At 43.1% G+C, this 16,822-nt stretch overlaps 1 protein-coding gene across 1 annotated transcript in view; it reads right to left on the reverse strand.

Moving 5' to 3' along the window:
• Nucleotides 1-16,621, reverse strand: part of trim71 (tripartite motif containing 71, E3 ubiquitin protein ligase) — a 33,375-nt gene extending 16,754 nt beyond the window's left edge. Inside the window, exon 1 of the mRNA XM_034599967.1 lies at nt 14,725-16,621. Within this exon, the coding sequence (XP_034455858.1) occupies nt 14,725-15,468 (744 nt within the window). The 5' untranslated portion in view covers nt 15,469-16,621. The remainder of the gene's footprint in view (nt 1-14,724) is intronic.
• Nucleotides 16,622-16,822: the final 201 nt, after the last annotated feature.

Consider the following 16,822-nt stretch of genomic DNA (forward strand, 5'->3'; position numbering starts at 1 on the left):
AGATCAATACCCATTCTGGACCATCACTGAACATCTGAGAATAAGGGCTGTAAAGGGACTTAACGTCAATTTCACATTTTTTAAACTATTGCTCACCATGTCTGCATTAGTTTCATGCCTGTTGAGATTTCTACTTAATATCTTTAAGTAGATATTAGGTTTACTTGAATTGTAACAATTTGCTTCTTTTCTGGGATTAAAGTGCAGTGTTATGTACGCTATGATACAAGGTGTGTGTGAGAGATGATGAAGTACAAAGCAACACTGGTTGACAAAAGTGCCCCCATCCCTTGGGAGAAGAAGTGTAAAAGTCATTTAACCTTTGTCGAAAAAAAAAAAAACTGAGCTTTGCTTTAAAGTCCCTGTATGAATGCTGATTGGTTGTAATGGAAGGCTAATTAAATATGCACTGGCAATCATATCCCAAAGAGACACCAGATCAATTTCCTCCAATCACAGGAGACCTGAGTGGATGGGGAGGGGCCTGCAATCAATCCATCAATAAGGGCTGTTCCCCTGGGGAGCTGCATAATCTAATGACGGACGGACACACACACACACACCTCCCCCTTTATCTGATTTCCTCCTTTCTACCCTCTCCTTAAGCTCCTCTTCGATGCTTTTCTTCTTGCCCATTTCTTGCCGTCTCTCCTTCTGCTGAGCCCTGTCGCCCGCTGCAGTCTCTGAGCAGGTCTGTCCCTCAATACCCCGCTCCTCTTTTCTCCCCTCCTGTCCTATCCCACCCCCATCCCCTGAATTCCAAGGAGACGGGACGCACAAAAGTGAGGAATGCAGCTGGGTTAATGTGGAGGTTATCAGTCCAACACCGACTCCAGTAGATGGATCAGGTATTGGTGACAATAGAGCCAATCAATCTTACTAAATTCTATCTTATTGTGTTTCCACATACATACTACGTCATGCATCAGCAGTGTGCCAGGGGACCCATTAAGGACTAATATAGCATGAACCATGCACTAAACCGTTATTTTTTTTACTAAACTGTGCTTCATAAGGTTGTTTTCATTATTTTCTGACTTAATTGGGTTTTGATTTACATTTTGTTTTAGTTGATGCAGTTGCATTGTTTTCACTGGAATTTAAATATCGGTCCAATTTGTTGCGGTTTACATTTGAATGTTAATCATCACAAATGTATTGTTTTACCAATAAAGAAGTAAAGCTTATTTGTTACATTTTGTTCTACAAAGTTAGGAGAGGAAGTGAAGCCTTGTGTTGCAGAACACATCAAATAATGTTCACAGTTAACCATCAAGTATATGTCTCAGTATCAGGACAGAATAAAATGGTGCATCACTAGTGCAGATTGCCTGAGAAGGACACAGGGCTGAGGCAGACAGGGATGAGGAACAGGCAGATTAATGGTGCGAGGGTAGGACGGATTCTAGTGGGGGCTTTATATTTGCAGGACTAAGATTAGCAGTGTTTAGATCAAATGACGCTGCTCTAATATTGACGTTTGTATGGCAGGTGGTTCGCTATACTGTTAATTCTATATAGCAACGACAGGGGGGAAAAAGGGCTCTGGACAGGAAAATGCTGACTTGCTTGCTCCTGAGCTTTGTTTAACTAAGAGGTGAGGAGCCTCGGCTAAAGCTAATGGAAAATGCAGATTTGGTTTATTACACACAATCTGCCACACAGAACAGTGTGGCTAGTGACCTCTAATAAAATGTGCTAATTTACTCAGAGCTTGTAACAGTTGCCCTGACCAACCAACTCAGACAAAGTCAGCCATTCAAGGCAGTTTAATTGCCCCTATTGGCAGCTAGTATTTATGAACAGTTAAATAAATCCCTTCATCCCTTTCCCTCTAATGCAGAATCTTCCACCAAAGCAAAGGATATATCTTTCTCAACCACTGAAGGAACTGGTACCATTCTGATCCTCACACAATTTTTAACTGTTTGCAGCATTTCTATCGAAAATGAATTTTTCTGAACCTGAGAAATTGGTTCCCAGCAGGGCCCAAAGAGGATCAGGTTTTAAAGTGCATATTCTACCTCTTGGAAAGAGACAATGAGGAAGGCAACAACGGAGAATGCATGTGAGAATTTGTAGGATTTGTCGCGAAAAGAGCCTCTGGTCTGTTAACAAATACAGCATCTCTAATAATAGTGTGTGATCCACCATCTTGCTACTGTTCTTTACTTTTTATTGTGCAACTCCCTCCATTAAAGACAAATCCTTTATTACAATGTCAAGAGCCTCAGCTAAGTTGGTTCGATTACGATTAATGAACGAATTAATCCCAATTCATTTATACACCCATAATATCGACAAGATTTTATAGGCTACTCCGAAATCAATAATATAACATGATTGTGTGATCTCATGTTTCCATTCACATGTGGAACCAAGATTAAATGAAAAACAGGATGACCAGAAGCCTGCTACTGAAAACACTGGAGTCATGTTTCATGCAACTAGATCCTATGACAAATAGCTGCATGACTTCAAATATCTTATGTACTATGTGCAGCAACTCAACAATACTTGAGGTGACACCTATCTCTACCTATCCACTCACAAATTTCACTGTCTTTTCCAAGGAGTCTTTATGGAAGGATCCTGGTCCCTCTGTATTTATCCGTTTCCCTCCTCCAAACCCCTTATTAAAAAGCAAGTCATTTATCACAACTTTTAAGTCTGAGGCCAGAGAAAAGCAAAAGAATGCATCACACATGAAACAAATTCTTAAAAAGCCAGGAGTACAGCAGCTCTGTCACACATGTGCTACTAGAAGAGACCAGGCATTTCACAGCCATGCCATGCAACGGATACGCTGGACGCCCTCAGACATGAGTACACACCCAACACTTCCAGCGCGCATGTAATGCAGAAATGTGAAAAACAACTTAAGAAGATGTGAAATAGGCGTGGTGTCACGCTGACAAAGTTGTAAATTCCACAGAGAACACCCGGGAGGGAGGCTTTCAGGCAGAGTCTACTTGCCTACAGAATTGATTTATTACATATCAACATGTGGCACGCTGGAAAAATATACAATCAGAGGCACATGATGAAAAAAAAAAAGAAATAACAACAACAAAACACAGACACCGAAAGTAAATTAGAAGGTCGGTTTGAGCAGTGAGTTTTAGCTGGGACCAATATCCCACCAGCAGCTATAAAGCTCTTGGCAGCAGGGCTCAGCTGCGATGGGGGAGGCAAGTTATTGTATTTCATTAGTGCACCGGATGTTTCTCATTCTCCTTCTCTGCCCATTACGCTCCTTCATTATCCATTCACACATAGACTTACCCCCTATGTTGGGGGCTTGAAAAACTTTAAATCAAATGGATATCTTCATTTAACTTATGGACTATTTTTGTTATTGTTTTTGCTTGTTTTTGCTCCCACTTGATTTGAAAAACCTTCAAATAGAGCTGATAATCAATTAGTTGTTTAATCAATTAAAAAAGAAATGAGAGAAATCAACGACTATTATAATGATCCATTGGACGCTTTGTTTCAGATCACTTTCAATTATTTTTTAGAGTTTTGTAGAGCTTGTCCAAAGTAAAATTAAGATAACATAGTCAAAACTTTGGGTACTTGGAAAACATTAGCATTTTCACAATTTGTGACATTGTATTGTCTTAAACATATAACCAATATTGCCAAGCAATAATATGATACATTTGTTAAAGTAATGGTTAGATGCAGCCCTTCATTTAAATATAGTGTAATAATACCAATGCAGGAGACAGCCAAGAACGGAAAAGTACGAGTCATGATTTTATGTGCAGTAATGCAAGTAATTAAACAGAATTTCATGTAGCAGAGACACACAAGTAGCAAAAAGGTCAGGAACACTACACAACCAATGCAGTGATTTCAAATAGTAACATGTTTATACACATTCACACTTTAATCTAATTCAATTTGACAAACTTAAACTTGACAAGAGCAAAATACTGAAATCCTGTAGGAAATATTGCTGAAGTGAATGCATGATGGCTTTGTGCTCACACAGCAGCACACTGCAGTTAGTCCCACCCTCCCCTCTTAGATACTGGGGAACTGGGGGAGAGGGCACGAGCTCAACTAGCCAGTAAAATCACTCTGCGCAGCATTCGCTGCCTGCATGCACAGTAGAGCGGGGGAAGGGACAAGGGCCATGTAATGTCACATTGTGGTGCCAGAAAAAACAGGGCTGCTCTGGGAATTGAGTAATCACGTTCTTCAAAAGAACAAAACCTCTTTCCCCTGACAGTGAGATGCTCGGACATCTGCAGTGGTCATGTTCAAATGCCATTTCTCAGCAGTCTCCAGTAGACTCTATAGTATAGAATAGTAGAGTATATGCACTATTCTCTTGCCTGTGACGGACAAGGTATAGACTCTATTCTTCAAATGAATGGAATTTTTGTGTAGGAAGTGAAAGTAGTTTTAGATAAAAACCTAATACCAAAACTGCCTTTTCATGTATTTTTCAATTGACATGAAAAGGCCTTTTTACAATTTTTATGTTGCACAACCTTTATCAAATTGACATTTAACGTCCCGCTCTTTATCTCAAGCACTTTATGCCTACTTCGATCAGGCAGTTGTCTGGGAACAAGCTCCTGATTAAACTTACGCAGTTACACTGCTAACATGCTTACAGCCGATAATGCCTGTGTTTGTCTTTATACTCAACCAACAGCAGCAGAACATCTTCCAATGAATTTTGCTTTAATTATTATAAGGGTTGACGCAAATGCTTTAAAGCTTCTACAATTGCAACAGTAACCACAAAAATCTGTATTGTAATTACATATTTAATCATTACTATACTGTATGCATTACTATAAAAAAATGTCAATAGCCCATAATTCACTAAATTAATTTGAAACCTGATTTTAAAAACCTAGATCTTGTATTGAAATAATGTCTTCGCAAGTTCAAAAAGTGATTTACAAAATAGACAAACCCAATTAGGACATGGAGGATGAAATGTGAGAAAATTTGACTTGTATGACCACACATTCTCTGACTTAGGGTCTGACGTATTTGCTACCTGTCAGAAACAAGAAAAGTTAGAAAGGTATAGACACAGATAACTTCACACCCCAGGGACATTCCAACAAGATGAAGTCAGAGAGTTTTTCAGCCTGAACCCAACAGATAAAGAAAAGAAGTTCCTGTTGAGAAACTGACACATTTGTTTACCTTTGTGTTCTGTTGGTTAGAACATTGATCTATCCAGAGTAGTGCAGATCCACACAAACAATCATTCATACACAGAATAATGGTGTTTTGATATACATGTGTTGCAGCGATAACTGTGAAATGAATTTTGTCACTTCAATTAAGTATTGAGAGTTCAACAAACTTACTCTACAGAGACCATATTGTGGACTGAAGCAGAGCGTTGCACAGCAAAATGGATCAGTGGTCTCTGAATGAAATGCAAGTGAGGAAACTCACCTCATCATTCTACATCTGTTATAGTTATGTTTGAGAACTAGGAGCAGAGGGAGAGGTTAACAAGAGGTACTCCTCTTATGAAACGTCAAATAGACAGCACCAGCCATCGCACCAGCCCTAAGCCAGTCTGGTATGTCAAGGCTGGATAATCTGTCAAATACCCAATCCCAACATTCCCAACAATCCCAGGAGTACCATCTGCCAGACAAAGCTCCTTTTATGGGACTCACAGAAATATACTCTCATCTTTTCCAAACACCCTCCGTATCTTGTTCACATAGTTTTTCCCTCCATCACTCTCTCACTGCTATTTCCTTCCTCCGCCGCTGCTGCTGCCCCGCCCTCTCGTGGCAACCCCAGTTGGCTGTGTGCCATGGACACATCACGCACACGGACATGCCTGCCGATGTTTTGAAACTCAGCCAGATACAACAAGGGGAGGCGGTGGCTGCAAACCGACAATCTGATTGGACGGCCCCACGGCAGAGAAGAAAAACAAACCACAGTCAGCTGGCCTCCTTACCCAGCGAGCGTGTGAATGACTGTCGTGTGCTAAACACTTGAGCCGTAAAAAAAAAAAAAGGGGAGGAGGTGTGGAAGAGAAAGGCGTAGATAACGATGAAAGGAATAAGTAGAAGAAGTGCGACAACAATAAGAAGAGGAGAAAAAAAGGGAGCAAAACGTTAAAATGAGTGAGAGCCTGGAGTAAACAAGACTGAAGCTGAAAAGCTGTGCGAGTGAAATGTGGAGCAGCTGAGACGTAACAAATGTGCATTTGTCTGTACAGTCACGAGCTTTTCTTAGTTAGTGTAACATTAGAGAACAAGCAACAACCCATATGCTTAATAACCCTCAATCCATAATAACGCTGCTCCTCTTCCTCCCTCTCTAACACGGTCTCACAAAAAGCTCTCAATGTTTTCTTTGCTCATAGAAAACAGTTTGATCCAAACACAGGACGTTAACACGCTATACGTTAGACAGATTACAAACACTCATTGTCTTGTACAAATATTTACCTTTACAGGAAATGGTCTGGTTACACAAGCAAGCCAAAATGTAGCACAACCCATAATGTGAAGTAAAGCATCTAATAAATCATAAAAATGCCTGAAACTGTGTGGATAAGCCGAAACAACTACACAATGTTTCCCAAATTAATTAATGAATGATCATTACTGGGTTATCTAGGGTCAAATTTCAATCAATCTGCTGTTAAACCTCCAGAGCATCAATCAATTATTTGATTCAGAATTGATGTTTACTGGGTGTGTTTTTTTTTTAGACTGTGTGAAAGAGGGCGGTGGCACTGTGGGACAAACAAAGATGTTGTGTAAAGATGGACATGCATAGAGTGATTTAAGGCCATCCCGGATCTAAGAGAAGTAGTGATCTTTGGTCTTGGCTCAAAAACGGATTTTTATTTTTAAATCAGTTAATTTTTGTTACTTCTATCCTCCACAAGATGCCAGTTGTGATACAAGATCCACAAGTGTGATGTTTATAATACTGTGAGATATGATTTTATAACTCTATAAAACTATCAAGGCATTATCCTCCATCATGAATCAACCAACAATCATGAAGTAACCAGTAGAATACGTTCAAGGCACAAAGAAAATCTATTAGTAGTGATCGCTGCCTTGCACCCATTTGATTGAAGAATGTTTGGCTTTAGATCACTGTATTTTTCAGCTGAAGGCTATTTTCAAATATGGCTCATCCATTCATATTAATAAAGGGTCACCTTTTCCACCCAGTGCTGTTGTCTGACACAACACTGCTTTAGTGTAAGGTATTATATAAATCGGCCAATGAACATACAGACTACAGGTCTTCAGCAGTAGGAAAAATGCAGCATGTATTAGAAAGATTTTCATATAAAAGGTATAACTTAAACTTGCAAACATAAGTTGTGTCATCTGATGAATTAGATGAAAAAAATTACCAAACTGCAGCAATCGTACCAACTGATTATTAGCATAACCCTGGTCAAATAATAGAAAACCATAAAGGGTGGACAAATCATGGCTGGAAGCCCAAAAAGGGTTGAGAGCTTTAACGATAAAAGTGTTAACAACACAATCTCACTGAGCGAGGTCAAATAATGGCCAATTAAAACCCTATTTGTGCCCTACCACCAAGTAGAAAGTGGCAGGTTCCAGCTTTTGAATGTGTTTTAAATCCCGTTGTCAAAGAGAATGTGATAGATGCCCTCTTTTCTATCCAATAAATTTATACGGCCCAAAGTCCTCAAATGGACATCAAAGCTGGGACGCACACGCACATGCACGCTCTTCCTTCAGCTACATGAAACACATTCACAACACACAGGAAACAGAAAATGCTCTCTAATTACTGGCACATGCTGCGCATTGAAACTCTGGAAGTCCAACTTCATATAATCCAACTCTGCTGGCTGTGTGGAAACACGCACACACACTAAAATCCTCTTCAGAGGATAACTACCTACAGATGGGAGATACTCATGGAAAGGAAAACGTTGCTGCCGCACACTCACACGGATACTTCCAGGAGTGATGAAATGTAATCACTTGCCCCTCAACAGCAGCAGCTGCTAAATCATGTTGAGGAGACTTTCTGCATCTATAATGTCCACCATCTCTTGACACAGAGCAGCCAGAGAGCGTTGATGAGAAAGGCAGCAGTTTGCAGAGGAAATACCCAGGGTGTGTGTGTGTGAGAGAGGGAGAAGGGGAACGGAGAACCCAGGAGGTATAAACTCAAGTTACAGGAATTCCTCTGGCCTTGTATCAGCGTCAGTGTTGGGTTAGGTTTCCTTACAAACATTCTCTGCTCGCAAGCTCCATATGGTGGGGGGGGGGGGGGGGGGGGGGGGCACAAAGCCAACCCAGCGTGGGTCTGAAGTGATAGTGCTCCTCAGCAGAACAACAAAATAGAGCAGTAAACTTTTACAAAAGAGGGATAGAATTGTGGAAATGTGTGATAAAGTACAATACAGCTCGTCGGACCCCCACTGCAACTGAACATGTCACTGTCTTCCTCACTGCTTGACAGAAATGCTCCCTGTGGAGATGCGAGCACACTGGTGGGCCGTCAAACTGATTAGTTCAACTTCACCTCTTTCTTATAGCACGATGCATTTTAGGGGCTCATTGCCCAGCAACCACTTTCTGTCTACTCTGTCTGCTCCAGTAACCCCCACACTCACGCCCAGCCCTACTATATAAAGACCAGATTGTGTGTGTGTGTGTGTGTGTTGCTGGAAAGCCATGCACGTGCACAGCCAGGCATGACGCCATGGTGACAACAATTTAATCTACACAACAGAGTGACATTTGGTGGGATTATCATATCATTAGCCGCCCCTCTGATGGAGCTGCAGGGTATGTGTTTGTTGGAGAGGGACATCCCAGCAAGCAGAGGGCACATCCATTGATGTAATCCAATTTTCCATTTCAACTTCAGACACTGTTGAATCCTCTCCGACTGCCTGTGCCTCACACGACCAACAACTGACATTTATGTCGTTTAAGTAGGCCAACAAATTCACTCGTGCGCAAAAAACATATATTCTTATCAGTGTGTAGCCCACTCCCTTTACTGCCCACGGTGTCTTTTTTCCACCAGCAATCTATATGCTTCCATCACTTGGGAATAAACCACGTTCTACACTTAGTGCTTCTTTGTTCAATATATTTAAGAATGAGTTCAGTCCAGAATAACATGTTGTCTCTGTGTGCACAGAAATTCAAGCCAAAGCAAATAAACATGATATTCAATGCACAAGACAAAACCGGGTAAAGGTAAACATGACACAAAGGATTTTACATGAGCTTCCTTGTTACGAGCGTCCTGTCCCTCTTTTTCCAATAAAGCTGGAACACACAAAGTCAATTTCTGACAACTTAATTATGTCATGGTGCAAACATCTTATTTTAGCCAGAAACTGTCATCTAAAATCGTCTTATGCCGATTAACATTACAACTTGAAATTGATCTGCTCTCTGCAAACAAGTCCAGCAACATTTAGGCTTGATTAAATATTTATTTTAGCATTTGGGAAACGATGACATCACAGCTTACTTCATGCATGCCCACTGTTGCTTTGTGTTATGAACCTGCGCCATATAGAAAAAAACGTTCTATATGTTAATCTCTATAAACAGATTCTGCATGTGAATATGCAGAATTTCTAGGCGAGGGACAAGATTTTGGGCCAGACGCCTTCTGGTTTCCGTTTCTAGTTGGACCAGTCACGTTTGAGTAGGCTTTGGTTTCCCGTAGGTAATGAGTCTGTGTGGAGGGCAAGAGAGAGAGAACACATCAACCACAATGCATCTGCTATTAGCACTTTAATTTCATCACCGTTTGTGTTTTATGTGGAGAAACGTTTGACTCGTGAGTAGGGCTGGGTGATCCGTAATAGAAATATAAGACATGGTTGATACAACATTGATACAACTCATTCCATCCATGTTTAACGGACAGTTTTAGAGCCAATGATAATGAGAATAGCACCGCGCCGAACCAAATGTGTGGCTGGAATAGAGTAACAGCCAAGTCAGGTTAGGTTGATGCACACAGCACAGAGCGTAGGAGTAGCAGCCACCAGCAGCACACATGCTAAAGTTTTGGCCACTGCAGCTGTGCACACCAGTACATCAGGAGTGGGAGTGAGACTAAAGAGAAAATGTTAACGAAAACTCAAGCGACAGAGTTACCGAAGAAGACACCCCAACGGACACAGCCTAAGGCACAAAAGAGGCACAGATATTTGTGCAATTTAAAGTCCGACAAGAAGCAGAGAAGCTACTCTGCTTCTTGTCGGACAATTGCAAATTGTTTTGAAAGCATGTTCCAACAAAGACAGGTAATAGCACTAATCCTTTTTACCATCTGAAGCAGAAATGACTGATATACAAATTTAAATTAAATCCATATCCCCCAGCACTGCTCGTGAGATAAAGAAGTCGACTGTCTGACGTCTTCAAATGTGTCAAATATTTGCAAACCTATCGCTGCAGGCTGAAAAAGCAACTGCTCACCTTTCAACTACAAGCAATGAATCCACATGCGCAGCGGAAAGGCGAAGACAGAGGAGAGGAACAATGCCGATTGATGTTTTCAGGTCAGGAATGTTAGTTAATGGCATTGGCATTCTACATATGTTTCAAGAGAAATATTTTATCTTTAAGAGTTTATACAGTGTAGTGATGTTGCTGCTTTAAAGGCGATTATTGCTGATCCTGTTCAAAATGTTATTCTTTAAAAAATAATAAGAACCAATAAGAGTATCAAAGAACAAGATATGGTTATTATATATTGTTTAAAATTAGATAAATGTAACATTATATGGCTACATGAGAGATAACCCACTGCCTCGCAGCTGCAACATCAACATAAGCTGTCCTGAAATTAGGGGAAAGTGATTTCCGACACTCAGCATGCAAACATATGACTTATCAGATTGAAGAGCCAGATGGGGCCATGCATTCACACCAATCAGATGAAGACTACATTACTTCCAGACTATTTGTATGCTCTGGACGTGCATTTGTGGAGGCAGTGGACCAAAGAAATATGGAACGATTAATTGAACAAATCACAAACTGATTATGTGCAACTGCAAATCTGATTAACAACAGTGATGTGATAGAAAACAACTATGGCTAAAATTAGAAATAACATATTGTACTGCAACAACACTTGGAAAGGAACTAATTTTGATAAAGATCTCTCCCAGGATGAAATTAACCATTTCTTGGAGAAAGAGTCTTTGTATTCCAAACCAGTATCAAGTTTTCATTGTTGTTATTATCATATATAATGATCATGTATGATGATAATAACAACTTAGATTTATATAAAGCCTTTCATGGTACCCATAGCCGCTTTGAAAAGTAAGGAAAATTATGAAGCAAATGACTAAAATTTAATTAAATAAATACATAGACAAAAATAGCAGTCAACATTCAATAGCAGTTGCAATAGGAATAGTCAATTGCAATAGCTGTCAACATAGTAACACCTCTAACAGCTCATACAACTGTTAAAGACAATATGAAAATAACATGCTTCTAAAACACCGTCTAACAAACAAACTAAGAAAGGAAACTTGAGTGTTGAGTACATTTGCACTAGACAAAAACTGGGGATTAACAGAACAAAAGCAACCAGATAAAGACACACCATGACCAAATATTAACATTCTAAAAACGTGTAAACAGGCTAAAACTGGTCTTTCTAGCAGACTCAACGGGCGGAGTGAGAATGTAAACACACGATGGACGTGGAGATGCTCAGTGCTCATAAGAAAAGAAAGAATGAGTAGTCCTCTCTTGTGTCATTCCCTCCCCCGGGGCTGAAGCACAGTGAGTGAGGCTATACGAGGGAAATTAAGCAGTTACTGGAAAACAGAGGCCACCTATTTACTGGCACTGGATGGGGGCTGTGCATGTGGGAGGAGACGGGGGTACTAGATAATGTATTCAAACTAAGGACAGTTTATTCATGGATATCAATTAATTCTTATTTATATTCAGCACAGTTAATAACTTGATAATTAAGAGTCAGCTAATTAATGATGCTGAGAAAACAGACCTTAATTGAAAATGCGACTTTCAAGAACATTTCATCACAGGATCTATTTGAAAAAAAAGGTGTTTCCTCCCACCACTACAAGCAATTCTGCTTCTTCTTGAACCAAACTCTTTGTATCTGGTTCACTCTGTGGTTCGTGTACAGAATCAGCTTTTCAGTTACCTTGACTAACACCTCATTTACATACAAGTTCCAGTTAGCACGCTTCCTCTTGCCTGGTCTGCTTTAGTGCTAAATGCCGTTTAGCTGTTCCCCACAGAAAAGATTATTTTCTATCTGTGGCAGTAGCGGCTGGGGGTGGGGACACTAGGGTCGGGTCAATGTGGGCTGATCATTGTGATTGCCCAGTGGACACAAACACTAACACGGTGCATTCTCATGCGCACCTAAATGACAATTGCACAAAAGGGGTGTAATGCCAAGGTCTGTCTGATGTTATTTCAAGTTCTGCTGGCCTGCCGAGGATGGTCCACCAGACCAACGCCGCCGGCTTTCTCCCGGTGCTCCTGATGACCAGTCTTAGCATGAGGGTAAATGTGTCTGTGAGCAGCTCTACAATGAAGCAATGGTGCAAGCTGTGCTTTCCGACATGCACTCGAGTCCAGACATTTCCCCCGAATTTTCCAGAGGGGCTACATGTAAGAACCCCTTGTAAAACAAATGTAAAAATGTCTGAGTGTGCGGAATGAAATACAGCAGGAAAAAAAATTGAATACAAATATCTCATGGAGATAAAAGGGTCCGAAGAAGTCAACTTGGAAAGACAACAAGATTCGAGAGCCTTCGTTGATAAAGGCCGACACCGGTGTCAATAGGCTGGAAACAAAAACACGATTTCTGCAGTGGAATTTAGACGTCATTTCCTGCCTCCTGCATGCACCACACCTCGCCTGAATTTTCAGGAGATTTTCCTGTTGTTTTGAACGCATCTGACCCAGACAATCTCCGGCTCCATTCTATACATGTGAAAGACAAACTCCAGAAATTGCCGGACCGAATTTTTCTGACATTTTCCAGAGTTTGTGTGAACACGGCTTAAGTTCCTGTTATTATTAGGAGTGTGGAAGCAAGAAAAAATGGCTTTGAGAGAAATATTTTAAATATGCCTAATGGCTCTCAAGGATACCCACAATGCATTTTGGTGACATGTAATATAAACAGAACTTTTGTCAGTTAACAGGTGAACTCCACACGTCATTGTTAACATAAGCCGTTTTCAGACATAACCTCTGGATACATTTTCGGGGAGAATTGGCTATGGAGTTTTCCCAGAGTTTGCCTTTCGCACATGCAAAATGCAGCGAGAGGTTTTCTGCAGAGACACGTTTACAATAGCAACAAATCCGCCGCGTTATTCAGGCGAGAAATGGAGCAGCCGGGTGCAGCAGGCAGAGGCAGGAAGTGACGTATTGACTCCGCTGCGTAGATCACGTGATCATGTTTACAGCAGCCCGAAGTAGCTTGTTTGCGTTTCCTTACACTGCTTGCTCTTACTGTGCAACTTATTTGGCTTAAAGTTACAGAACTGGGAAGCCAGAGAGCAGATGATCCACAAGCGTAGTAGAAATGCTTGCTTCTGTTTTACAAGGGGAATCAAAACAATGGCAACTGGCCTGCTTCCCCAATGACGCCAGGCACCAGCATGCTTTTTAAGGTTCAGTTAACAATGAATGGCATCCTGCAGTGTCACATGTGTTTGACTGTGTATGTGACAACAGGTGATTAGGTGCACACACACAGCTGTAACTTAAAATATTGATGTGTCACCCAGATCTGTTCATCTGTCATGTGAAAAAAGTAACAAAGCTCTTATTTTTCGAATAGGAATTCAACTCACATGTATGTATAGTACATGAAAATATACATTACGTTTTCTGCATTCAGCTCTTGCTTAAACCACTGACACTTGCAGATCTCTTTTTAGACAAAATATTTTTCAGGATCAGGGCCAAGAAGTGGATTATCCTGCCTTGGGAAGATCTTCCTTCAGCTCCTCAACAGAAACCAGAAGTGGTACAAAAGTAACATTTCACGACCCCCCCCCTACTCATGGCCATATTACTAAACCAAGAATAGGTTGGTTTCCTATTTTATAGGGCTTTGTAGTTTCACATGGACCAAACGTTGGGCCCAACTTCCAACTCGTCTCTCCCATTATCAGAGAAAAGCTAGATCTCCATAATGTGTCCTTGGATAGGACTTCTAACGGTCAGAGAAACATGTGTGCAGTTACTACATGGGCCTCTCCCTGCCCCGAATGGATGGTGTGGTACAGATTAACCAGACTGCATGCCTATAAGTGTGTGTGTGTGTGTGTGTGTGCGCGCGCAGGGTCAGTGTATGTGTAAATCCAGCTCAGCACACGTGCCTATTTGTCTCTGGGGAACTAGGTGAAGAGCCACTCAGCTCCCTTTGAACCTAAGGCCATATGGCCCCCAGTATGGTTCTATACTACACACATAATGCTATTACACTATAGGAGTGTGTATGTATGTGTGAGGGTGCACATTAAATAAAATGTGATTAAGCTAAAAAAAACTACTCAACAAGGAGAGGAGGGTTAGATGCCAAACACCAACATTTGTGAAACTTATCGGATGTAAATGTGCATTTACACCCACTTTGCTTTTAACTGAGTGAAAACACACAGCGCTGCTTCTGACTTTCTACAGGGAGTGATTTTATTTGTTTTGCTCTACTCACCTCATTGTCGTGGTGTTGACAGAAGCTCATGCGGTCCTGGAAAAGGGACAGCAGGGCAAAGTTGTTCTGCAGGGACTGGGCGAGGGACACGGACACCCCTGGCTGGCCCTGGTTGCTGTTGGAGTTGACCCGGCCCAGATGGAGACTCTCTCCCAGGCGCTCAATGAAGTGGTCCTTGGTCAGCCTCACCCGCTGGTGTGCCCGCACACAGTTGTCACACAGATATTCCTGGCAGTCAAGGCAGTGGGAGGTGGCTGGGTTCTCCTCATCACAGGAGCTACACTGAGGCTCACCCAGGTGGTGTGGATGCAGCAGGCCTCCATGGGGAAGATGGAAGCCAGAGGAGCCCACACCTAGGCCTCCTCGGTGGTGATGGTGGTGGTGGCCGTTCTTGCTCTGGATCTGCTCCTCGGAGCTCACCACCACGTCCAGTAGGTTGCTGAAGAGGAAGTTGGAGGAAGGCAGGGAGTCCATGCCGGCCTCGGAGATGGACACCTTCTGGTCGCAGGTGGGGCACCGCAGCTTCAGCGGGTCCCCGGGACTGCGCTGGCCCTCGAGGCACTGCCTGCAGAAGGCGTGGAGGCAGGGCAAGACGTGGAGTCTCCTGGTGGTCTGGCTGGAGGAGGACGAGGTGTGCGAGGAGGAGGAGGAGGTAGAAGAGCTGGAGGAGATGGGAGCAGAGGAGCCGCATAGCTCCTTGCAGAGCGGGCACGTCTGCAGGTCCGAGTCTGGAAACGAAGCCATCTGCAGCAGCGGTACCGAAACACGGGCTCAGTTTAAAACATGCGCAGCGACGAGACTGAGGTATTCATGTGAGGACACAGCGGCCCGTCGTGTAGAAAACAATGTGCAGATTGAGGTAGATTCATGAGGTATTAAAGTCAGCTCGAAAGTGAAAACGGTGCTAAACGACATACAGATCCCTGTCTGTATTATACAACTCTGACCTGATGCAAAGCAGGGAGGCAGCCACTTCTCCGCAGAGAGTTTTTGAGGTAACAAATAGAGAAACAGTAAGTCAGGCTGCTGAGATAGATTCGCGTGTGTAAGGCTGAAGCATCAGCCCGTCAAAGAACACCAACAATGGACGATGTCGGCGATGCTGCGGAGACAAAAGTGTCCAATTGTGCTTCGCGGAGGCTCATAAAATAAACCCGAAAGTCGAGTGACACTGGATCGGCGTCGAAGTACTGTGGGCTCCGTCTCTCCTCCCCCACCGACTCGGCAACATGACTGACGGGGCTCTGCGCCACAGAACAGCTCCCACACCACCACCGAAGTATTTTCAAATATTGGTCTCTCTACCCTCCACCTCAGGCTCGTGTTGTCTCGGTGTTCTCGTGTTGTTTGCGGTCTAGTCCACCATCGGGGCCGGGAGCTTCGGCGGCGTCGGGCGCAGCCGGCTGTCGGTAGGTGTTCGCAGCGCGAGCCTCGGACCGAGGGACCGTGAATTATTCATCAAAGCGACGGTGTGACCGCGCGCCTCGGCTCGTTAAGGCGCCAGAGACAAACACGGATGGAGCCCACACATCCGCCACCAGCCCCGGCGGGTCCACCTTGTGAGGAGGCCGCTTCCAGCGCTCCTTCTCCCCCGTCCGCACCGTCGGCTGCTCTCCCTCTCGGGCTCTCTGCGTGGAGGAATGCGCAGGGATTTTTTTTTTCTCCTCCGGCGGCGTAGGGAGAGCAAAGATGTGCCCTACTACTGCGGAAAACTCGGTCCGGCGACCGTACGGAGCCCAACCACGTCCCTTACTGGTGGTTGTGGCCGTTGTTTACTCTCGGGTGAATCGTCAACATGAACGTGCGGTGTGCGCTGCGCGGGCTGCAGCTCCTCGAGCCGCTCTTATCCGACTGAGAGGAAAAATGGACCCACTTCCGCTCCACGGCCGCGAGAGGTGTGTGCGCCGGGCGCTCGTGCACGAGAGATAGAGGGAGGGGGTAGGGGGCGTGGTCATGTGCGCGCGACGCTCACGAGCATCAGTCAGCTCCGAGTGTCAAGGTGACAGGACAGCAGGGGCGCATCTATGGTTTTTCTAAATCAGGGGCCACCATTTATCACAGAGGGGCCCCATTACATGTCCAACCTCCACGCCAAACT

This window comes from Hippoglossus hippoglossus, chromosome 11, assembly GCF_009819705.1.
Source record: "Hippoglossus hippoglossus isolate fHipHip1 chromosome 11, fHipHip1.pri, whole genome shotgun sequence".
Classification (NCBI taxonomy): domain Eukaryota; kingdom Metazoa; phylum Chordata; class Actinopteri; order Pleuronectiformes; family Pleuronectidae; genus Hippoglossus; species Hippoglossus hippoglossus.